General features: G+C 42.7%; 1 protein-coding gene across 1 annotated transcript; it reads right to left on the reverse strand.

Annotated features, from left to right (window-relative positions):
- Positions 1–302: 302 nt before the first annotated feature.
- FAM221A (family with sequence similarity 221 member A) lies at positions 303–24,879 on the reverse strand. The gene is made up of 7 exons (XM_077809344.1): positions 24,815–24,879; positions 20,445–20,618; positions 19,568–19,758; positions 15,090–15,296; positions 10,371–10,484; positions 9,529–9,617; positions 303–365 (listed from the first exon to the last, which is right to left on the reverse strand). Exons 1-7 carry the CDS (start codon positions 24,877–24,879, stop codon positions 303–305), a joined length of 903 nt encoding a protein of 300 aa, XP_077665470.1.
- Positions 24,880–25,154: the final 275 nt, after the last annotated feature.

Consider the following 25,154-nt stretch of genomic DNA (forward strand, 5'->3'; position numbering starts at 1 on the left):
AAAGCCTAAATGAAAAATTCTAGAAGTCTCTAAAAACCATCATTTTCTACTACATATGACTCATGCAGCAATATTTGAGAGCTTAGATAGTATGTCAAGCTACTTTGATAAAAAGTAACAACTTTATTTGAAAGAACCAGAATCACCAAGTATTTTTAAATGAATTTAATCAATACTTTAATATAGCAGTGTTAATATTGAGAAACTAGAAAATACGTGTGTGCAATAAACACCATGAAAATACACTTAAATATAATGATAAACGATTCTGTATTACAAAAACTCCTTTGTTTCATTAATCTTCATGGATTCTTTGATGGCAGTGGACCTTTAACTTTCTGTTTAGCAGCCTTCTCATTTTTCAGCTGCAATAAAAGAAAAACAGCAATGGTCCAAGCACTAGTGTGTCAACAAATCAACCATGCAGTACTAATTAAGCTACTACTTTATAATAGAAATCTAGGTACTTACCTGGCCCCCAACACCACAATACCTCACAAATATGAGTTTATCCTCACACTCATTAGATGAAGAGAAATTCTATTAACACCATTTTACAGATGTGGAACACAGACCAAAAGACTAACTAGCATACTCAAGGTCACAAAGGAAGTCTCGGCAGCTCTCCTGAGTTCTTGGTTGTTGCTTTAACCACAAGATCATTCTTCCTCCCAATTGATTTTCCCTTCACTAGTTTCCTATTGCATGCTTTGATTTGCCAAAATATGTACCTGACTACCATTTTTTACTGTGGATTTATATTCATCCCACTGCAATTTCAATATAGCAACTCCTTCAATTTTGCATGTATATACCATAGCTTTGGAAGCCAATAATTGGTCTACAGCACTCACTGGAGTGTGATGCATGGGTACATTAAACATTATTTTGAATAACTGTATTGAGAAGGTGTGTGGATCTTTGGTGTATAAGTGTTCACTGCACTGCCTTGAGAGACGGGGGGGAAGATATCAAAGAGGGGTTGGGGAGATTTAAAGCAACATATTTAACCTGTGTCCCTTTTGTAATTTTATTGTATTCTTGAAGTGGAGTATCTTGTTTTGGTAGGTTTCTTTTAATATTTGTTAAATAAATACACCTGTTACTATGTGTTTACATTAGGCAAGACAAGGTCAAAGAAATACACCTTGCAATTGGAATGGAAAGTGATGAGATTTGTGATGGTTTTTAGTCCCTGGGGGAGTTCATTCCAGACTCAGACCACTCCTGAAGAAAGTTATGTCTCCCGCACAGATGAGCTTTACTCTTATTGTTGAGAGTTCCATTGTGCCAGAGAAGTGAAATTGTCCACCATTGTCTTCATCCCAGAACATCTCACAGTCTTTTAGGTATCCTGGGCTGAGGTCATGGAGAGCTTTGAAGATAAGAACTGAGACCTTGAACTCAACTCAAAATTCTATGGGAAGCCAGTGTAGAGAGTAGAGGACAAGTGTGGCGCCCACCCACTTCCCAGGTTTTTCCAATAAGACAAGTGTGATATGCTCACAGTAGCCTGTGTTGCTGGGGAGACTAGCTGCAGCATTTTGTACTAGGTGGAGTTTTCTAAGTGCGAAGGTTTCATGTTCAGGTATATTACATTACATTACGGTAGTCCAGCCAAGTCTTCCTCCACTGGGATGGAAAAGAGTCTCCTAACCAAGCTGTGTTGGGGATCCAACCCACACAAGACCTGGAGGGGTTAAAGTGGCTAAGCAGACCAATTAACTGCCCAGGCTGCACCTGGAGAAGGAGACAGGGAGCAGGTCACTAATTGGAAATGGTCTCAGCTGGGCAGGAACAGGAGAAGCCTATATAAAGCCCAGAAGCTGTAAGCAACAAGAGCCTTCAAGGAAGTAGTCTAGAGAGAGTGTGTGTGTACCAAGAAAAAGGGGGAAGCTAAATAAGTAGGAAGAAGTCCACAGAAATATGGAGAAACAGGAGTTGGACCATACAGACCTTGGCTGCTTGTTATAGGGCAATGGTTCTCAGCTAGGGGGGAGGTATGCAGAGGTCTTCCTGCTGGGGGCGGAAACTCCTCTAGATATTTGCCTAGTTTTACAGCAGTCTACAAAAAAAGCACTAGTGAAGTTGATACAAACTAAAATTTCATACAGACAATATCTTGTTCATACTGCTGTATATATTATACACTGAAATGTAAGTATGATGTTTATATTCCAATTAATTTATGTATAAATAAGAAAATAAGCAATTTTTCAGTAATAGTGTGCTGGGACACATTTGTATTTTTAGGTCTGATTTTTGTAAGCAAGTAGTTTTTAAGTGAGCTGAAACGCAGGGGTATGCAAGACAAAAAAGACACTTGAAAGGGGTACAGTAGTCTGGAAAGGTTGAGAGCCACTGTTATAGGGTCCCTGGGCTGGAATCCAGAGTAGAGAGTGGGCTTGGGTTCTCCTTCCAGCCACTGGGAAGTGGCAGAGGGCACTGGGGACACCAGCCAGACAGCTGGTCTGGAAGGTCTTTGATTTCTCTGGATGGGGAAGACCTTAGTGACCTGGCTGGAGGGCCCAGCCATGAACAGGAAGCTGCAGCTCTGACAGCAAGATAGTGTCTCTTTCACTGTGTGGCCTAACAGAGAAGAGCAGTGCCTGGCACGAACCAATCCCTGGAGCTGCCAGCAGGAGGTGCCACACGCAGTGAGTGGACCCCATGACACAACCAGACTGAAAGTGTTACCTGTGGTGACTGTTGTGATGAGGGCTCAGTGTTGGCAAAGAATCCAAGAGTACTCCTAGACTATAGACTGAATTGACTAATTGTGGCTATGAACCTTCAACCAAAGGACATGGCATAGTAAAATGTTTTAAGCCATAAAAACCAGCGCGCTTTTAAACGTCCAAATGCACATTCTATCACCATTCTGCACTTGCTCAGCCTATAGTTGAACAGCTCCTGACTACTGTCCAGGCTGCCAGGGTATGGCTTCATGAGCCATGGCATTAAGGGGTAGGCTGGGTCCCCAAGGATAACTATAGGCATTTCAACATCCCAACAGTTATTTTCTGGTCTGGGAAAAAAGTCCCTTCCTGCAGCTTGTGAAACAGACCAGAGTTCCTGAAGAGGTGAGCGTCATGTACCTTTCCCGGCCATCCCACGTTGATGTTGGTGAAATGTCCCTTGTGATCCACCAATGTTTGCAGCACTATTGAGAAATACCCCTTGCGGTTTATGTATTCGCTGGCTTGGTGCTCCGGTGCCAAGACAGGGATATGGGTTCCGTCTATGGCCCCACCACAGTTAGGGAATCCCGTTGCAGCAAAGCCATCCACTATGACCTGCACATTTCCCACGGTCATTACCCTTGATATCCGCAGATCTTTGATTGCGTTGGCTACTTGCATCACAGCAGCCCCCACAGTAGATTTGCCCACTCCAAATTGATTCCTGACTGACTGATAGCTGTCTGGCGTTGCAAGCTTCCACAGGGCTATTGCCACTCGCTTCTCAACTGTGAGGGCTGCTCTCATCTTAGTATTGTTGTACTTCAGGGCAGGGGAAAGCAAGTCACAAAGTTCCATGAAAGTGCCCTTACGCATGCGAAAGTTTTGCAACCACTGGGAATTGTCCCAGACCTGCAACACTATGCAGTCCCACCAGTCTGTGCTTGTTTCCCGAGCCCAGAATCAGCGTTCCACTGCATGAACCTGCCCCATTAGCACCATTGCCCAGGCACCCGGTTAAAAGAGCACCCAGGACTACGTCGATGACGGCTACCAGTCATACTGCACTGTCTGCTGCCAAAAAGCAATAAATTGCTGCTGTGTAGCAATTCAGTACCACGTCTGCCAGCACCCAGGAGACATACGGTGATGGTTAGCTGAGCGGGCTCCATGCTTGCCGTGGTATGGTGTCTGCACAGGTAACTCAAGAAAAAAGGCGCAAAACGATTGTCTGCCCTTGCTTTCACGGAGGGAGGGAGGGAACGGGGGCCTGATGATATGTACCCAGAACTACCCGCGACAATGTTTTAGCCTCATCAGGCACTGGGATTTCTACCCAGAATTCAAATGGGCGGCGGAGACTGCGGGAACTGTGGGATAGCCACCCACAGTGCAACGCTCCGGAAGTCGACGGTTGCCTCGGTACTGTGGACACACTCCGCCGACTACATGCACTTAGAGCATTTGTGTGGGGGGACACACAATCAACTGTATAAAAACGCTTTCTACAAAACTGACTTCTATTAATTCGACCTAATTTTGTAGTGTAGACATACCCTGAGTTTGCTCAGGAACGGGAGGTTTGACACTCTGTGATAGTTGGCTAGTATTGGGTTAGCCAGCATGGGTTTCTTCAATGTTTAGTCCGACTATTCTGTGTTTGAAGGAGGAAGGGAAGATTCCTTCTCTGACTGAGGCTGTGATGATGGTAAACCAAGTGCCAGCTCTTGCAGAGTCTGTAGATGTCTGCTGAATACTGTGAAATTCATAGCTGGAAACCAAATCAGCTCACCTATATGTTAATATTGTTCTAGATAAGTGTTAGACTTGTAAGGATGTGTTTAGGTGCTATAAAAAGACTAAGTTGCTGCATGCATTAACATTACAATTGTAATGTCTGTATACCATGTTACAAGGTAAACTATAAGTTTAAAAATGCCTGCTCCAAACTTGTGAACTGGAAAGGGAAGAGTGGCTCATCCAGGAGGGCTATCAAAGTTGTGAGCCATTGTAGGACAAAAGCTTTAATTGCCCCATCCACCCATGGAGAAGTACATGTAGAAGGTCTCATCCCATGAGTTGGAATGCTGCAAGAGGGAAATAAAGATAGTTGACATGGAACCATAGGCTGAACTCATTTAACCTGTAAATTATCTCATTTCTTTTTCCTAGTTAATAAATCCTCTGTTAATTTACTATGGGACTGGCTACCAGCATTGTCTTTGGTGTGAGATCTACGGTACAAATTGATCTGAGGTAAGTGACTGGTCACAACCTAAATGTTTTATGATTTCTGATGTAAGTGACCATTTATCACTAAATCCAGCTTGCCTGGGTGGCAATATAGATTGGTGAGCCCAAGGGGATGGTCTGTGACTACATAGTAAGACTGTTACAGTGATCCAGAAGTTCACATTTGTTACTGGGTTGGTAAAATCTAATTATGATACATACCACTAGTTTGGGATATCTGCCCTGCCTTTATCAGTTTGTCTGCTCTGAGACTGGCACTCAGTTGTGAACCACTCTAGACAGCATGACCAAAGCATTGGCTATTTCACTCAGGAGTGGCACTAGTTGTGAATCTGACCTATGCCCTTCCTGGCTTGTGAAAGTCATGAACAAGTCTTGGATCAGGACTCCTTTAGGGTGTCCAAAACTTCTCGATGAGTCAATGTACTGAATTCTGAGAACGCAGTTGGTTCTTAGTTAGTGAGTGCAGGCAAAGCAGATCCATGCTGTTTGAGAAGACTTCCTGAATGTGTGTGATTGTTTTAGTGAAGTAGGATAGTTTTTTGTGGTGCTTGGTGTTCTTGGCTCTGATACAGGTTGTAGGCATTCAGGATTGAAGGAATTTACCACTCTGGCTAGTTCCTTGGGGTGGGATTTGGCAGCCTCAAAGAAGGCTGATAGGAAAGCTCTTGGCTTGAAATACAGCCTCAGTATAGGCTTTGAGGAATTTGTTTCATCCTGTCGGAATCAGTCTTTGTATTTCCACCCTCTCTCTTCATCCAGCACAGGGTGTCAGAAAATCAAGATAATCTGTGTGGCCAATGGGGAGAAGGGGTCATTTGGGGGCAAACATGTCAATGGCAGAGGCCAGTGTAGAATGATTCACCAGGTCCTTGATTCCTCACCCCGTGGGCGGGGTGCTGTTCTCCTTCAGCAGGCTTTGGAATTTATTGGAGTACGAGTCAGCTATGTGAGTAAGGCCCTGCATTTTCTGATTTTGTTTAAATTTCCTGGAAATTTATCAACGTTTGTTACAAAAAATAAAAAGGGGTGAAAAATCAGTGCAAAAAATGAAGTTTGCAGTTTTCTGTATAAATTTCACTCTCCTCTTTCCTGTTTTTGTTTTTTTAACTTCCAAAACAGCCCTAATTTTTCATTTTTGACTACTTTTGGCATGAAAAGTAGTTCACTAACTTATTTGCTTTGAATGCTATAAACATCCATTCTATCGGTAGAACAGGTAATAAGTATGTGATGGGCGTGGGATTGACAGCAGAACACATAGCGCTCAAGTCATTCCAGTACTTCTGATCCATCCCCATCCCCACTCTGGAAAAAGAGATGGTGGATCAGAAACTAGGGCCACCCAGGTTACTGAGCCACCATCTCACCTTCGAGAGAGGGGAGGTGGGAAGTTCTGGCCCTTCCAGTATTTGGGTGGGGAAAAATAATTGCTTTTATAAAACCCAGGAATTTTTTGGTTAAAAATGAAAACAAAAAGGCCAGACATGATCTGTGAAAGTCCTAGGGAGACAAGTGAGCAGATGGGTTTTGTGGGGGTTGTATCTGTGGTCTTGTTAGCATCAATATAGAAATCTCCCAGGACAACTGGGGTATTTTACCACCATTGCCAACTGCATGCCAGTGAGCTCCTTCATGAATCCTTTTCTGTGGTGGTCTGTTTTCAAAGAAAATGAATGGAGTACCAACTGGCTTTTTGTCATTTCTAGGTCGGGGCGTACCAAGTATCCTGGGAGAATGCGGTTGGCTACTACAGAACTTGCTCTGTCATCCAGCCAGGTCTTGGTGATGCAGGCTATATCAGGAGCCTCATCACTGATGTGGTTGTGTATTGTTTGTTAGCAGTAGGTCTTGCATTGATCAACATCCGCTTTAGTTTGTGATGCCTTGTGCTGTCTGTTTCTGACCTGTGGACTATATAGTGGACCTGTGCATCATACAGGTGTGTTATGTCTGGCATCGAGCTTCTTTTTGCTCTCCTGTTTTCTTGGACCGGTCCTCCCAATTTGAACTGTGATAGGTAATGAAGTAAATGTTGCCATGGGATGTTCCAAGTGAAGGAACGGGTTGTCTGGTTTACCAGTTGCCATAGGAAAGGCAGCTCTGTTGGATATATTTTGGATCTGTAACTTGGCTGAGTCCTGGGAAGGGGCAGAGCAGTGTTTCCCTGGAGCAGTGATGGGTATGCTGGAAGCAAGGTGGCATAACAGGAATGAAAACTGTAATAAATGACAATAATAGGGCTGAGTCCAGCAAGAGGAAGTGTCAATGGCATCAGACATCCATTTCCTTGAAATAAACTGTCTGTCATGACACCCCTGTTGCTCTTACCTGCTTTGGGAGGGAGATGTAGAGGGTGAGAAATGGCACTTACCTTTTAGTCTTGTCTGAGTAAGAGCTGAAAAGTAGCCTGCCAGCAGGTGGAGAGGTATCTAGAGGAGCAGGGCTGGGTCTCCTTCCTTTTAAAAAAAGAAAGGGCGTACTTGTGGCACCTTAGAGACTAACCAATTTATTTGAGCATAAGCTTTCGTGAGCTACAGATCTGATGAAGTGAGCTGTAGCTCACGAAAGCTTATGCTCAAATAAATTGGTTAGTCTCTAAGGTGCCACAAGTACTCCTTTTCTTTTTGCGAATACAGACTAACACGGCTGTTACTCTGAAACCTTCCTTTTAAAAGAACACAGCCCTTAGGATGGTTGTGGATGGTTCCTGAGCTGAGGGAGGGACTGGGAGAGGAATCACAGCCCCACTTTAATCTTTTGAAAATTAAAGAAAATTTTCTGAAAAATAGTAAGTGACCAGAGCTGGTGCTGGTTGTGTGGGGCCAGCGAGAGATGGACCCTGCTGCTGCCACTGGTGCTAGGTCCCCATTGGGAAGATTCTTTGCAGGGTCAGGGTCTTACTCACTTTTTTGACATACATGCCTAAAGTTATGCACACGGGTAAGTCCTGCTGTGGGACTACTCATTTGCTCAAGAAAAAGAAAATGCCTCAGTCTTTGCAGAATTGGATCAAATATCTGAAATTCTTACCTCTTCACCAAGGAAAAGAAAATACTTGAAAATGTCTTGAGACTTAGTAGTAATGCTATATCTATAAACTATTACATTTGCAAAATCTGTAGCACATTTCTTTTTTTGTAATGTTTTTCAAGAAAAGATTCAATTTCAAAGACTAGTTCTCACAGAAACAAACGCTACCTGATGCAGGAAACAAGCATAACATTAGGCTTTATCAAAACTAGTTAAGTGAAATATTACTTTATAGAGGAATGGGTAGAATTCACTTCCAGCTAAGATGGTGGAGTTAAGTAATACTGAGTTAAACCAGAATCTGAATGACTACATATAAATTAAAGAGGTATTAAGCAGTTTTGTGCCTGAGAGTGGCAGTCCATGTTTTTCTGGGTATCCGAAGGAGGTTTGTGGGTTTATTTTGTTTTTACAGTTTCTCCTAGTTGTCCAAAACAATTACTGATATTTTTGTTTCTGTGATTGTTTGGTATTTTGGTGCAGTTATGCTTTGGCTTTCCTCTGGCCAAAGCAAGTTAAGTTTTTAAATTAAATCTGCCTGATCTCGGTGGGAAGGTCACTAAACTATTCCAGATATGATTGGCCTATGGACCTACACTATTAGGTCACTATGTCGTAACCAGTTTCAGAATGGTAGCCATGTTTACTCTGTATCAGGAAAAAGAACGAGGGTACTAGTGGCACTTCAGACTAACAAATGTATTTGGGCATAAGCTTTTGTGGAGTAAACCCCACTTCATCACATGCATGGAGTGGAAAATACAGTAGATATATCTATATGAGAGAGATCAATTAAGGTGGGCTATTATCAGTAGGAGGAAGAAAAAACTTTTGTAGTGATAATCAGGATGGCCCATTTCAAAGAGTTGACAAGAAGGTGTGAGTAACAGTAGGGGGAAAACTTAGCCTGGGGAAATAGTTTTTAGTTTGGGAGTGGATGGGTCATTAGTCTTTATTCAAGCCTAATTTAATGGTGTCCAGTTTGCAAATTAATTCCAGTTCTGCAGTTTCTCGTTGGAGTCTGTTTTTGAAGGGTTTTTTTGTTGAATTGCAACTTTTAGGTCTGTAATTGAGTGTCCAAGGAGGTTGAAGTGTTATAATTCTTGATGTCTGATTTGTGTCCATTGATGCTTCTGCGTAGAGACTGTCCGGTTTGGCCAATGTACATGGCAGAGGGGCATTGATTGATTTGTCTCGTTAGAGTTGGTATGGCAACCCCCATTTTTTCATGTTGGGGATATGTGTGTGTGTGTGTGTGTGTATATATATATATATATATATATATATATATTTCTACTCCATGCATCTGATGAAGTGAGTTTTAGCCCATGAAAGCTTATGCCCAAATAAATTTGTTAGTCTCTAAGGTGCCACTAGTATTCCTCGTTCTTTATGTTGTAACCCTCATTTTGAAATGCTAATACATTTTTCAAGATCAGAATACCAGTTAAAGCAATGTGCACCATTGTAGGCAAGTTCAATTTTAAGTTTATCCACCTTAAATTGAGCCTCTTTATTTTTAAGGAACATGTTTGTATTAAACCTAAATACAATGACTTGCCCGTTCCTGGTACTGTTTTTCAAAGTAAGCCATGTCCTCTTCTTCAGAACTCCTTAAATTAGAAACTTGCTTTGCTGCACTAGAGCCACCTGAAGAAACACAAAACAAAGGTCTATTAAAAATACTTGTTTTTATTTCAATATTCTTTATATTTGGAAAAAGATTTTCAAACGAAAATTTCAGTCTGCACAAGGGAGAAGTGCCCTATTTTACTTAAAAGCAATACCTTCAGCCAAGTAAGCAGCACTGTTAACTAGTTCTGGAATGAAAAGACCAGTAGTCTCTATGAGAGGCCTCAGAGGAGCTACATTGTGACTACCATCTTACTAGCCATGGGACAGAAGTGACGTTACAGCTATGTCGATATAGGCAGAAAGCCATAGCCCAGTATTACACTGAGTAAATACATACAGTGTGTTCTCTTACTGGAAACAAAAATGGAGAGACAGTACTCCAGTGAATAGAGGATTCCATTATTAAAGGAAACAGGTGCAGGGGGAGGGCATCAAAAGCAAGAAAATCTAGTTCTTAAACTAATCATTTAGTTTCTCTAAAACATTAAACTAATGAGAGAGATTCTCTAAAACAATGAAAAAACCCTTGTTTTGAAAATCTTGATTACAGAAAAGTTTGTATATCGATTACATACACCCCTCTTAGAGGAAATGTCTTAAATATTTGCTTTAGTTTTGAACTCTAATGTACACCTTTAAGCTTTCCCTAACATCAAAAAGTCAACATTATACAGTGTACTCAGTATCAAGGCAATTTGACATTAATACACCACAATTTTAAAAAAAAAAAAAAAAAAAAAAAAAAAGCATGGTAGTTCATTTCATTACCACTTGTTAATTGTGAGCTGGCTTGTGCAGAACTGGATGGGCCTTGGAATGCTTTTAGAAATGGATGGTCCATGCCACTACTAGGTGACTCTAGAAATTCAGCAGAGGGTGCCCCTAATAGAAAACATATTGGGGGGAAAAATTAGCTTCACAAGAAGAGTTAATCATACATGATGGAAACCAAACATACCTACCAGTTAAAATAAATAATGCTGATACTTAGTAAACAGCATGAAAAAACTATGCATTGTGTATCATCCAGAACATTAGAACAAAGTAGGTGTGGTAAAAGAACCAAAGTATGGCTTGAAAAGAAATTAAATGGCTGAGCTCTTCTCCTCCTGTTGCTGTGACTGTACTATACGGGAACTACATTGCAGAAAGATCGTGGAGACCAGACCCAGATTTTAAAATATAATTAAATACCAACAGTGTTTCAAAATAAAGACTCCTGATTCTCTTTACTCCCCTGTAATGTAGTTTTGAATGTAGAAGTTCTCTAAGAACCAGGGGTGTAATATGATAACCCAGTTCTACATATGCCCAATTTTGTTACAAGATTACAATTAATACTCAGTATACAAATCAGCTTGAAATCCCACTATGAATTGTGCCTTACACTGGGGAAAAAAATCATTTATCTGCACGTGTCAGGCTGAAAACTTAAAATGAATAGTAAGAGAAAACAAAGATACCCCAACATGTAACTGTTAATGGGGAATCATCAATGAATGGGAGTGTTTCTAACGGGCATCTGTTCTTAGCCCAATGTCATTCAACATCTGTACAGGTGACCTGGAAAAAAATATAAAATCATGGCTAGTAAAGTTTGCAGATGACACACAAATTGGTGGAATGGTAAACAGTGATAAGGATAAGTCAGTTATGCAGAGTGATCTGAATCATTTGGTAAACTGGGCTCATTCAAATAATATGCATTTCAGTATGGCCAAATGCAAAATCATACATCTAAAGAACAAAGAATTAGATCACACATGCGGGATGGGGACTGTATCTTGGGAAGAAGTGCTTCTGACAAGGACTTACCCTTATGGGTTAGATGACCAAGTGGCACATGAGAGCCACAGAGCTATATTGGGATAAGAGGGCCAATTCAGTTCTTTAATATATAAACAGGGGAATATCAAGTAGGCGTTTTCAATGTCTTCATTGAATGTCAATATCCTTCAACCAGAATGTAATCTTCTGGATACAGAAATGAATGAATTTCATAGAACTGGAAGGGACCTCAAGAGGTCATCGAGTCCAGTCCCTGACACTCAAGGCAGGACTAAGTATTATCTAGACCATACCTGACAGGTGTCTGTCCAACCTGCCTCCAAAATCCCCAGTGATGGAGATTCCATAATGTCCCTAGGCAATTTATTTCAGTGCTTAACCACCCTGACAGTTAAGAAGTTTTTCCTAATGTCCAATCTAAACCGCCCTTGGTGCAATTTAAGCCCATTGCTTCTTGTCCGATCCTCAGGGGTTAAGAACAATTTTTCTCCCTCTTCCTTGTAACAACCTTTTATGTACTTGAAAACTATTATGTCCCCTCGGTCTTCTCTTCTCCAGACTAAACAAACCCACTTTTTTCAATCTTCCCTCATAGACCATGTTTTCTAAACCTTTAATCATTTTCGTTGCTCTTCTCTGGACTTCTTCAATTTGTCCACATCTTTCCTGAAATGTGGTATCCAGAACTGGACACAATACTCCAGTTGAGGCCTAATCAGCGCAGAGTAGAGCAGAAGAATTACTTCTCATGTCTTGATTACAATACTCTTGCTTATGTTTTTTGCAACAGCGTTATATTGTTGACTCATAGTTAGCTTGTGATCCACTATGACCCCCAGATCCCTTTCCACAGTACTCCTTCCTAGGCAGTCATTTCCCATTTTGTATGTGTGCAACATTGTCCCCTTCCTAAGTGGAGCACTTTGCATTTGTCTTTATTGAATTTCATCCTGTTTACTTCAGACCATTTCTCTAGTTTGTCCAGATCATTTTGAATTTTAATCCTATCCTCCAAAGCACTTGCAACCCCTCCCAGCTTGGTATTGTCTGTGAACTTTTAGTGTACTCTCTGCTATTATCTAAATCAGGGATCAGCAACCCTTGGCATGCAGCCAGTCAGGGAAATCCGCTGGCAGGCTGGGACGGTTTCTTTCCCTGTAGCATCTGCAGGTTCGGCCGATCGCAGCTCCTACTGGCCGTGGTTCGCTGTTCCCACAGCCCCTGTTGACCTGGAAGTGGCAGCCAGCACATCCCTCAGCCCGCACAGCTTCCCGCAGCCCCCATTGGCCTGGAATAGCAAACCGCAGTCAGCGTGAGCTGCAATCAGCAGAACCTACGGATGCTGCAGATAAAGAAACCGTCCCAGCCTGCCAGCAGATTTCCCTGACGAGACACATGCCAAAGGTTGCTGATCCCTGATCCTAAATCATTGATGAAGATATTGAACAAAACCAGACCCAGAACCAACCTCTGCAGGACCCCACTCGTTATGCTCTTCCAGCATGACTGAACCACTGATAACTACTCTCTGGGAATGATTTTCCAACCAGTTATACATTCACCTTACAGTAGCTCCATCTAGGTTGTAGTTCCCTAGCTTGTTAATGAGAAGGTCATGCAAGACAGTATCAAAAGCCTTACTAACATCAAGATAGACAACATCTACCACTTCCCCCTTATCCACAAGGCTTGTTACCCTGTCAAAGAAGGCTATCAGGTTTGTTTCACATGATTTGTTCTTGACAAATCCATGCTGACTGTTGTTTATCACCTTATTCTCTTCTAAGTGTTTTTAAATTGATTGCTTAATTATTTGCTCCATTATCTTTCCAGGTACAGAAGTTAAGCTGACTGTTCTGTAATTCCCCAGGTTATCCTTATTTCCCTTTTTTATAGATGGGCACTGTATTTGCCCTTTTCCAGTCTTCTGAAATCTATTCCAAGACTTCTCAAAGATAATTGCTAATGGGTCAGATATCTCCTCAGTCAACTCCTTGAGTATTCTAGGATGCAATTCATCAGGCCATGGTGATTTGAAGACCTCTAATTTGTCTAAGTAATTTTTGACTTGTTCTTTCCCTATTTTAGACTCTGATCCTACCTCATTTTCACTGGCATTCACTGTTAGATGTCCAATTGCCACCAACCTTCTTGGTGAAAACCGAAACCAAGTCATTAAGCACCTCTGCCATTTCCACATTTTCTGTTAGTCTCTCTCTTCCCCCCTCCCCCCCCCCCCCTCATTGAGTAATGGGCCTATTCTGCCCTTGGTCTTCCTCTTGCTTCTAATGTATTCGTAGCATGTTTTCTTGTTTCCTTTTATGTCCCTACTAGTTTGATCTTGTTTTGTGCCTTGGCTTTTCCAATTTTGTCCCTACATACATATGTTTATATTCATCCTTTGTAATTTGACCAAGTTTCCACTTTTTGCAGGACTTCTTTTTGATCATTGAAGATCTCCTGGTTAAGCCAGAGTGGTCTCTTGCCATAGTGACTCTTTCCTAAACAGTGGAATAGTTTGTTCTTGTGCCCTTAATAATGTCTCTTTGGAAAAACTGCCAACAGTCATCAATTGTTTTTCCCCTTAGATTTGCTTCCCATAAGATTTTACCGACCAGCTTCCTGAGTTTGCTAAAGTCTGCCTTCTTGAAATCCATTGTCTTTATTGTGCTGTTCTCCCTCCTACCATTCCTTAGAATCATGAACTCTACCATTTCATGATCACTTTTACCCAAGCTGCCTTCCACTTTCAAATTCTCAACCAGTTCCTCCCTGTTTGTCAAAATCAAATGTAGAACAGCCTCCCCCGTAGTAGTTTTCTCCAGTTTCTGAAATTGTCTCCAATACATTCCAAGAACTTGTTGGATAATCTATGCCCTCCTGTGTTTTCCCAACAGATGTCTGGGTACTTGAAGTCGCCCATCACCACCAAGTCCTGTGCTTTGGATGATTTTGTTAGTTTAAAAGAAGCCTCCTCCATCTCTTCCTGGTTTGGTGGTCTGCAGTAGACCCCTACCACTACATCACCTTTTTGTTTTTATCCCTTTTTGTTCTTACCCAGAGACTTTCAACAAGTCTGTTTCTTATTTCTATCTCAACCTCAGTCCAAGTGTATACATTTTTAATATATAAGGCCAGGGCTGGCTCTACTGTTTTTGCTGCCCCAAGCAGCATGCCAAATTGCCACCTGAAAAAGGGAGCTGCCGCCGAATTGCTACCGTGGAACTGTGAAGATACAAGCTGATGCCAAATTGTCATGGCGGTGAAAAAACCCATGCAGCCCTAACGATGCATGGACTGCTGCCCCTTTAAGATTGCTGCCCCAGGCACCTGTTTGGAAAGCTGGAGCCTGGAGCCGGCCCTGTTTAAGGCAATACCTCCTCCCTTTTTTCCCTGCCATCCTTCCTGAGCAAGCTGTATCCTTTTATACCAATATTCCAGTCATGCATATTATTCCACCAAGTCTCCATGATGCCAACTATGTCATATCTTCTAATTTCTATAGCTTCTTTTCTACAAGAAGTCAGAAGATGATCATCTCTTGCCTTTAAATCTATAAAAAAAAAAATCAGGAATTGGGAGTCCCCATCCTATGGGAAAGTCTAACTTGCCCTGAAACTTCATATTTCAAGAGACTTTCATATAAGAAAATTAAATAGACAAAGGATCAAAATATTATCTCAAGTCTCCTGCACTTACCGACTCCGCTGTCATCAAGTCTCATGTAGCCTTCGGCCAGTGAACTAAAGCCAGTTAATCCTCCCATTGCAGCATAAGGAACATCCTGCCCCACAGGTTTTCCCTGGGCTAAGCGCTCTTGTTTAGTTTCCACAACCGTTTCATGAGCATATGTTGGCTGACCACACCCACAGGTAAAGCAGCTGTGAAATCCTGAACATTTGGAACCTAAATAAAAAGTATTCAGAGTGAGATAATGGAGTCTATTCATTTATTATCTCTCACACACTACAGTTTCCCTAAATTGTTGCTTTCCCAAGCACTGCTGATTTCCTTCCATGCATAAGTACCCAACCACACTTTCCATTTGGATGCTCTATAAGAAAAAGGATGAACATGTGCTTAAATCATGGGAATCTGAGTTCTATTCCTGGAATCAGTCCCAGGCAAATCGAAGGATTGATTGTGCACGTGCTCCTACAATTTGTCCAACAATTTAAACGAGGTGGAGGCTGCTTCAGCTAAGGCAGAGGTGGGCAAACTACAGCCTGCAGGCTGCATCCAGACCATCAAACCTTTTAATCCAGCCCTCTATCTCTTACCAGGGAGCAGGATCAGGGGCTTGCCCTGCTTGTGCCATAGCTCCATGTGGCTCCCGAAAGCAGTGGCATGTCCCCCACCTCCAGCTCCTACATGTAGGAGCAGCCAGGGGGCTCCACACACTACGCCTGCCCCAAGCACTGGCTCTGCAGCTCCCATTGGCTGGAATGGGTGCCTGCAGACAGGGCAGAAGGCAGAGCTGCCTGGCCAGGGCTGTGCCTCTGTGTAAAAGCCAGAGGAGGGACATGCTGCTGCTGCTGCTGCTGCTACTACTGCTTCTGAGAGCTGCAGAGGCAGCACCTGCAGATGGGGCAGCTCGCAGACCCACATGGCCGCGCCGCCGCATAGGAGCCGGACTCAGAGGGGGGACATGTTGCGGCTTCCGGGAGCTGCTTGAGGTAAGCGCTGCCCAGAGCCTGCACCCCTGACCTCCTCCTGGGCCCCTACCCCAGCCCTCACCCTGGAACCTGTACCCCCTCCCACACCCACCACAACCCCCTACCTCAGCCCAGAGCCCCCTCCTGCACCCTGAACTCATTTCTGGCCCCACCCCAGAGCCCCCAGCTGGAGCCTGCACCCCAACCTGCAATTTCATGAGCATTCATAGCCCACCATACAATTTCCATACCCAGATGTGGCCCTCAAGTCAAAAAGTTTGCCCCCCCCTGAGCTAAGGTAACAACTAGTGAGTGAGATCCACTGTTATGCTCCCCCAGATGGCATCAGTAGCGTAGCTAGTGGAGGAGCAGGGCAACGGCCGCTCTCCCACTGAGCAGAAGTGGCACCTTTTAAATTTTTTGGCGCCTTTAATTTTTACTCACCTGGCGGCGCTCCGTGTCTTTCAGCATCGGGTCCTTCTCTCGCTCCGGGTCTTCGGCGGCACTAAAGGACCCCAATACCACCACCACCACCAAAATGCTGCAGAAGACCCAGAACGAGCGAAGGACCCAATGCCGAAGACCTTGAGCGCCGCTGGGTGAGTACTAGCGGGTGGCGCCTTTTTTTTATCTCCGCTCCTCTGGTTTTCTCCACCTGGCTATGCCACTGGATAGCAGCAATAGTTCTCTGACTTCTTCACCTCCCTTGCCAATTGGCTCTAGCTGTTCTGTAGAATGGGCACAGTCACACCCAGCAGCAGCATGTAGCCCAACATATGCCCAGCCAAGAAGGATTCATGGACCTAGATCAGGGCACAGAATGGTCCAACTGATCAGTCACAAGTCTGGGATTCTAGCAACCTGAGTTCACTTCCCAGATCTGCCATGGACTCCCTGTGTGACCTTGGGAAAGTTATTTACAGGCATAGACTTTTAAGCCAGAAGGGACCATTGTGATCACCTAGTCTGACCTCCTGCACACTGCAGGCCACAGAACCTCACTCACCCACTCCTGTAGTAGACCCATAACCTCTGGCTGAGTTACTGAAGTCTTCAAATCATGATTTAAAGGCTTCCAGTTACAGAGAATCCACAATTTACTCTACTTTAAACCTGCAAGTGACCTGCGCCCATACTGCAGAGAAAAGTGGAAAACCCCCTGGGGTGAAACTTTTTCCTAACCCCCAAATTGGCAATCAGTTGGACTCTGAGCATGTCAGCAAGACCCACCAGCCAGACACCTGAGAAAAAATTCTCTGTAGCAACTCAGCCTCCCACTCTGATGTCCCAACTACAGCCACTGGGAATATTTGTACTAGCAGTGACTGATGGGTCATACACCATTTTAGGCAGTCTCATTATACCATCCCCTCCATAAACTAAAACCAGTTAAGTTTTTTGCCCCCACTGCTGCCCTTGGAAGGCTGTCCCAGACCTTGCCTCCTCTAATGGTTAGAAACCTTCAACTAATTTCAAACCTAAACCTATTTATGGCTAGTTTATATCAATTTGTTCTTGTTTCAACATTGGTGCTTAACTTAAATAACTCCATTTCATCTCTGGGGTGTGTGTGGGAGAGTGAGAGAGAGAGAGAGAGAACATACACCTCTCTTCAGGCTTCATTGGGTTAGGGTAAACAAGCCAAACCCCTTGAGTCTCCTCTCATAAGGGAGGTTTTCCATTCCTTTGATCATTATAGTAACCCTTCTCTGCACCTGTTCCAGTTTGAATTCATCTTTCTTATACATGGGAGACCAGAACTGCACACAGTATTCCAGATGAGGTCTCACCGGTGCCTTGTATAATGGTAATAACACTTCCCTATCTCTACTGGAAATACCTCACCTGATGGATCCTAGGATTGCATTTAGCCTTTTTCACCGCTGTATCACATTAGCAGCTCATAGTCATCCTGTCATCAACACACCTAGGTCTTTCTCCTCCTCTGTTCCTTTCCACAGGTTCATCCACAGCTTATAGCAAAAATTCTTATTAGTCCTTAAGTTCATGACCTTGAACTATTAAATTTCATCCCATTTCTATTCCAATTTTTAAGGTTCTCCAGATTTTCTTGTGTGATATTCCAGTCCTTCCCTGTTTGGCAGTACCTCACAACTTTGTCATCCACAAATTTTATTAGAACACTGCCATGTTTTGGACCTTCACAGTGGTTCTCAAACTGTGATTCAAGACTCCCAAAATTCTTCTTGGTGCTCTACAAAATGGAATACTTGCGATACAAGAAATGGGGGACTGTAAAGCTGGGAACAGGAGAGAGGCTACGAAGAGTCTCTATTACAAAGTAGACCACAGAATGAAATATCTGCAAAACTACTACCACGGTTACTTCTTTATGATTGAATCAAGAGCACTCTGATGACTTAGTCCCATCTTTGGGAGCAAAGAAATCACTTCACTCTATATTTCTATACACATATATACTACAGCTTATAAGAGTATATAGGATAAACCCAGTGGCTATATACTCCTACAGAAAACAAAAAATCCATCAACACTATTCCGGTATTGATCCTGTTCCTCACTGATCGCAGCCATTGCTTGCAACCAGGATGGTTTTATTTATTTGTTTAAAGAAAAGGAAGTACCCTGATTTGTATAAAAACAAAAGCCAGGGTTCCAAATATTCTAGTCGCAAGGCAAAGGAGACTGAAAGCCAAGGTTGTGTAAACTAACTCCAGTATAATAAAAATGCACAATTTTCAAGAGAGGGGTCAATTCCTGACATCTTCTACAGAATTTTCAAACACAGCCAGGCCTCTTAACTATCATATATACTTGAAGCATTAGAAAATTTATTAAGCATAATATGACCTGTCATTCAAAAATATTATATTCGTTTGTAGTTTAAAGATTCAGTATGAAACAATCCAGTTACACTTAAACTAATTTGCTACATATGATTTAGAGTTAATTCTTGAAAGGCTGTTATATCAATGTTGTATATTATTCTGTTAGATATTATTCCCCATGCTGCAAGCAAAACTGGTTTATGAGATCCTTCCTCTATAAATTATTTCTCATACTTCATGCAAGTAATTTACTAACAATCTAGAAATCTAGCTAAAAATATCCATCAATATATCATTTGAAGAGCTCTAAAAGACAGAAAATCATCTGAAGAAGTGGGTTTTTTACCCATGAAAGCTTATGCCTTAATAAATCCATTAGTCTTTAAGGTGCCACCGGATTCCTTGTTGTTTTTGTGGATAGAGACTAACACAGCTACCCCTCTGATACTTGAGTACATAGTTTAACTGCTGATAATAATTCCTGTTTTAGGGCCAAATCCTAGTCCCACTAAAGTCAATAGCAAAACTTCAACTGAACTGAGTGATACCAGAATTTAACCATTAGTATATTAAATTAGTGTTACCAATAATCTTGCATGGGCATGAAGTGCTATTTCCTGCTAAGTTTAGAAAATATACCTGTATTTAAAGCTATGCTTCTTAACTTAGTAGTAACGAATACTGCATGTGTATTTATAGGAAACTAACTTACAGGAGTTACAGGAAAATCCAGGTGCTGCACTGTGCTGATCAGCAAAATGCTTGCATCTACAACGAATGGGCTGAGTGCCATTTAGAGGGACATAGTGATAGGATTTGCACTGGCAACGGCTCACTCGACAGGGTACACAAATAGGACGATTTTTTGGAATCTCTTCATAATCTGTTTTGTGTTGTTTATACCTAAAAACAGAAAAAAAATAAATTAGTACATATGCATATGGGCTATAACAATACCCTTATAGTTCAAAGAGACCAGGTCACTGAGGTACCAACATGGCTGCAACAACACTGCAAACAATTATAGCTCAAAGTCATTCAGCATTTACCATTAAAAATTTCTTTAAGGAATTTATAATTTAGATTTCAAGTTTAATGTAGAGATACATTCATTTCTTCTACAAACAAAAAATGTGCTCATTCTCACAAAAGGTAGGTTTCGTTGCTGTGTGGGGTTTCAAGTGCTTTTTAAGTTATGCTCTAGTGAAAAAATATGGCAGACCTTTAAATTTGCCTTTGGCACCATTTCAAGTATATATTTTCAAAGCAGTATGTGGTGATGGAATCAAATGGTCATAGATCCACACAATAAGTGTAAATATATCAGTAAATTCAAAGCTCTAAACTCTTGAATTTATCTCTGACTACTTCAATCTCTGGTAGACTCACAGTTCCAAGCATAAACTGCATTTATAGATCACTATAGAATGATTTCTTTCGTCTCAAAAATGCTTCCTTAAATTACATCACTCTTTTCACCCCAGATTCTCAAGTTAACTACTGCTATGACACTACGTTTTATAAACATTTTACATTTTCTAAGTAAAAACAAAGTTCAGCAGCAAGAAGAAGAAAAAACCAAAACTCACCTATGGGTACAAAAACACAGCGTCTCCGGGCCCACAAGTTTACAGTCCATTCCCGTTGGTGATCTCCAGCTCACGTACAATCTGTTCTGTAATCGTATTGGTAACATTTTTCTTTTGTATTCTTCATATTGCTCAGGGGTAAAGAGTTTCCCTCTATCGTCATCACCTACAATTCTGCAACATAGAATTGTGTTTCATAATATTTTAATTACATTTAACTTTCAGTGAAATTGAGGGAGGCAAAGGTAGATTGCAATTCTGAAAATATATAACGATACACCAGTAAACAACACTGAACATTATTTTATCTTCCATAATAGTACCCTAGAGATAGCCTTTGTAAGGAACTGTACTCAAGTTTTTAAACAAATGCTTATAAACTGGCTTTAATGGTATGGAAAAAAGAACAGGAGTACTTGTGGCACTTTAGAGACTAACAAATTTATTTGAGCATAAGCTTTTGTGGGCTACAGCCCTCTGCATTGGATGCATAGAATGGAACATATAGTAAGAAGATATATATATATATATATATATATATATATATATATATATATATATATATACACATACAGAGAACATGAAAAGGTGGAAGTAGCCATACCAACTGTAAGAGGCTAATTAATTAAGATGGTATGAAAAGTGTGTAAAGAAGGGCTAGGGAAGCATGGAGTGGAGCGGCAAGCTACCAAGTTCCTTTTTACGTTGAAGAAAACGGACTGCAAGTCAGGAGTTCTGAGGTCTTCCTAGCTCTGACTCAGACTTCCTGCATGACCACTAACAAGCCACGTCATCTCTCTATGGTAGAGGTCCGCAAACTATGGGGCACAACCCCCTAGGGGAGTATGGAGGAATGTTTGGTGGGGTGTGGTGGTGACCAGGCCAGCCCCCACAGGGGGTGGAGAGGAAGTGCCACCCAGCCCCCCCTCCCAACTCTGTTCTGGCCCTGGCCCTAGCCTCAGCCTCACTGCAGCTCTGCACCCACTGCAGCCCAGCTGTGGCTCCACCCCAGCCTGGGCCCCTGGCCGCGACTTTGTTCCTGGCCTCGGCCCTGGCTCTGCTCCCAGCCCCAGCCCCACTCTAAGTCTTGCTCCCTTACCCCTATCCACGTCTCCCCACCTGCCCCAGGAGCTGTGACCCCACTCCCATCCTCGGCTCAGGGCGGGGGGCATGACCCTAAAAAGTTCAGGGGCCACTGCTGTATGGTTATGTCTTCGCTCCAGTTATCTATTCTTGAGTTAACTCTTCTGAAGTTAACCCAGCTTGAATCACAGCTGCCACACCATGAAATAACACTCAAGATGTATTGAATGGTATATTAGCAGTGCAAAGTGATTGTGTAAGCCAGTAGGTTTCAACCTTTCCAAACTACTGTACCCCTTTCAGAAGTCTTGATTTGCCTTGCGTACGCCAAGTTTCACCTCACTTAAAAACTACTTGCGTACAAAATCAGACATAAAAATACAAAAGTGTCTCAGCATACGACTGAAAAATTGCTTATTTTCTCATTTTGACTATATTAAATTTTAGTTTGTACTGACTTCGACAGTGCTTTTTATGCAGCCTGTTTTAAAAGTAGGCAAATATCAAGATGAGTTGATGTACCCCTTGGAAAACCTCTGCGTACCCCCAAGGGTACACGAAACCCAGTTGAGAACTACTGCTATAAGCAGCTGATGAGCCATGCTAACCAGAGCAATAACCTACATCCCAACAGGCCAGCCAACTTGAATTAACTATGCTCAAGATTTGTGTATGTGGACAGGACTCAAGGGGCAACACTCAAGTTATAATTCTAGTTAACTCTGCAATGAGGACAAGCCCTAAAAGGCCTTCGGTTTCCTCATTTGTAAAACAGAAATAATACTTACCTGCCTCATGGAGTTGTTAAACTTCATTCATTCATGTTTATAAAATGCTATAAAAATTTATAGTATTATTATAAGTTGCATGTGTTAAGACCTTCTACAAATAGATATAACATGGGCCTGTTTTTCAGTAAGCTACAGTGTGGATATACATATGCAAATTCACAATATATCAGTAACGTACAATATCACATAATGTGCGCTAATATATTTCATCAACACCTGATATAACAATTTATTGAAATTTACCCTCCTTTTTAAAGCATTTTGAACATATATGGATAAAAAGTATGATTACCTGCATCTTTCATATTTTACTGAATGTTTTCTTAAGCTAAAAATAGTGTGCAAGGTACTGCATCACATAGGGTAAGTAAAACAGGAGCTAATTCACTTTTGCGGTTTTTTAAAAGTTATTATTTTAATAAGATGCACCTAGAGATTCTTACAAATGGGGACATTTTTATAATTGTCAAAATAAAATGTGTGTCAATTTGTATTTCCTGAAAAAAATAGTTGAACTGGCTTACTGTCTTCCCAAACTATTTCACAAAAGTTTACTCATGGGCAGATGGCAGGCATACAAGCACGCCTGGGCATGGGGAACATAAACATAATTTCCATTCTCATATTTCAACTGAGATATATCTAAAAGATGAGTTTATATATATCAACAGAAAAGGTACTTGCATGTCAAAATATTCACAGACAAAGCTCAAAGAGACAAATATTAATAGAGTCATAATACCAGAGATAAAGGCATTGCAGGGGGTAGTTGGAAGATTTCCCTGTCCCTGCCTTTGAAAAAGAAACCTTTTTTAAAGTTCTGAAGTGTTCTGATATATCCACAGAACTCATTAAAACATTTTAGAGTCCTGGTGAATCCTAAATTTTGCTGAGCTCTCCTATCCAGAATTTCAATCAATGATAACTTAAAAATCAGCCGTAGCATATTGCACAGCAAGAAAAGAAAGAAGTCTAACACCAAAACGTAGATAACACCAGGATTATAACCTCAGGTGGAGTATTAAATAACATTTTTATTTACAAAACACTGCTTCCCGTTGCTAAGCAAGAAGCTTTGTTGCTTTGGTGTTTCCATGGAGGAAAAAAGCGTTCTTCCCGTGTCTCAAAAAACAAAACAAAACAAAAAAGATTCCAGGTTCCTAAAGATATTTGGATGGGGACAGATTTGCATGAGAAGAGAACCTTGTCAGATAAAATATACTGGTATAATTTTGCCATGTGGCATCAGGTTCTGCAGATGTGGCCTTTGTTAACAAACGTTACCTCTGGAGACACAAATCCACAGTTTGAAAACTGCAAAACTAAGCATCCCTGATGGTATCTTCTAGACCAGTGGTCTCCAAACTTTTTGGATCGCGCACCCCCAGGGCCAGCTCTAGGGAAGCGGGAAAAAAAAAAAAAAAAAAAAAAAAAAAAAAAAAAAAGCTGCTGCCGGCGTGTTGCCGAAGACGGAGCGGGAAGAACCGAGCTGCCGCCGGCATGCCTCTGAAGAATCAAAGGTCCAGGAGCGCTGCTGCCGCCATGCCGGCAGCACTCCTTCACTGGCGCTCCTCCTGCCGCGCAACCCCAGGGATGGTCTTGCGCACCCCCTGGGGTGCGCGCACTCCACTTTGGAGACCACTGTTCTAGACTGAGCCCTGAGTCCCATTGGGTAGATAGAAAGATTAACCTAAATAATAATCTCTCCAGAAGCCTGTGGAACCCCATAAAATTGGGTCCCTAATCCATGAATTATTGGAACTCATTTACAAAACTTTTCTTAAACATTACATGAATATATCATCTCATACTATAGAATTAGAATTTATAATCCCTATTCCATGACGAGATATCTTTGAGCTATAATGTATCTTAATTAAAACTATCTTTAGATAGGTCTTTTCCTCAAAAAAAGGCATTTTATTAAAAAAATCCCATTTAAATAAAAATATCTGATTTTTTTTAAAATCATTGATTTTTATCTACCCTGCCTTCAGGGGAACCTCTCTCTATACTCTGGCAGAGCGCCTCCGCGAGTCTAACAGCAGAGGCTGCCTTGGCTGAGAAATTACCCAGTGTCCAACCCTTCTAATTTAGAGGATTCCCCCACCTGGATGCTCCAAACCACCCCCGCCAGGGATTCACGTTTATTCTCTCGTAAAACGGTATTTCAGCTTTATGAAAGTGTTCCCCGAGGAGAGTCACTCCTGCTTCTTCAACCAGCACCCGCCATCTCCAGCCCAGCGGGTAGGGAGCCTGACCCCCGCAGCCCACCCCCAAGAGGGGCAGGAGAAAGAGCCTGCGAACTACACCCCAGGCACCTGCGCCCCCATCCCCAGGAGAGTGGCGGCGACCCACGCCCCAGCCCCAGCCGAGCGGGGACGGGGACCGACCCCGGGGCCAGGTGAGACCGTGACACACCAGGAAGGGCCTTAACATTATCCGCAGCCCTCTGAAACTCAGTGCGGTCCCGTCCCGGTGCAGGCGGCCCCTCACCTCCGGTACTCCAGGTACTCGTCCACCGCCGCCGCGCCCCCGGCCTGCACCCGCAGCCGCTCCATCCGCGCCGGTCTCCCAGGCCCGGGGCGGGACGGGGGGAGCGCCTCGCAGCGCCGGCTGCCCGCTCCGAAGCGCCGCCCTCCCAGCCGAGGGGGAAGGCGGCTCCGGCGGGAGACGAGCGCTTGCCCCCGCCCTTCGCGCGGCTGGGCCGTTGCTCGGCCGGCGCCGGTTCAACGGGTCTCCAGCAGGGACTGGCCGACTGCGCCCGCCCAGTCTCCGCAGTATCCCCCCAGCGCGGCCGGTGCCTCAGTCCAGCCCGCCCCCCGGGGCAGTTTTA

Source organism: Eretmochelys imbricata, chromosome 2 (assembly GCF_965152235.1).
Source record: "Eretmochelys imbricata isolate rEreImb1 chromosome 2, rEreImb1.hap1, whole genome shotgun sequence".
In the NCBI taxonomy this organism is placed as follows: Eukaryota; Metazoa; Chordata; order Testudines; family Cheloniidae; genus Eretmochelys; species Eretmochelys imbricata.

What these genes read in the sequence shown, in the direction of transcription:
- FAM221A (XM_077809344.1), bottom strand. Translation starts at nt 24,879, where the DNA reads ATGGAGCGGCTGCGGGTGCAGGCCGGGGGCGCGGCGGCGGTGGACGAG. An exon ending in GAGTACCTGGAGTACCGGAG is followed by an intron (nt 20,619 to 24,814) that starts GTGAGGGGCCGC and finishes TCTATGTTGCAG; the next exon opens with AATTGTAGGTGATGACGATA. An exon ending in TGGATTTTCCTGTAACTCCT is followed by an intron (nt 15,297 to 19,567) that starts GTAAGTTAGTTT and finishes CTTTTTATTTAG; the next exon opens with GTTCCAAATGTTCAGGATTT.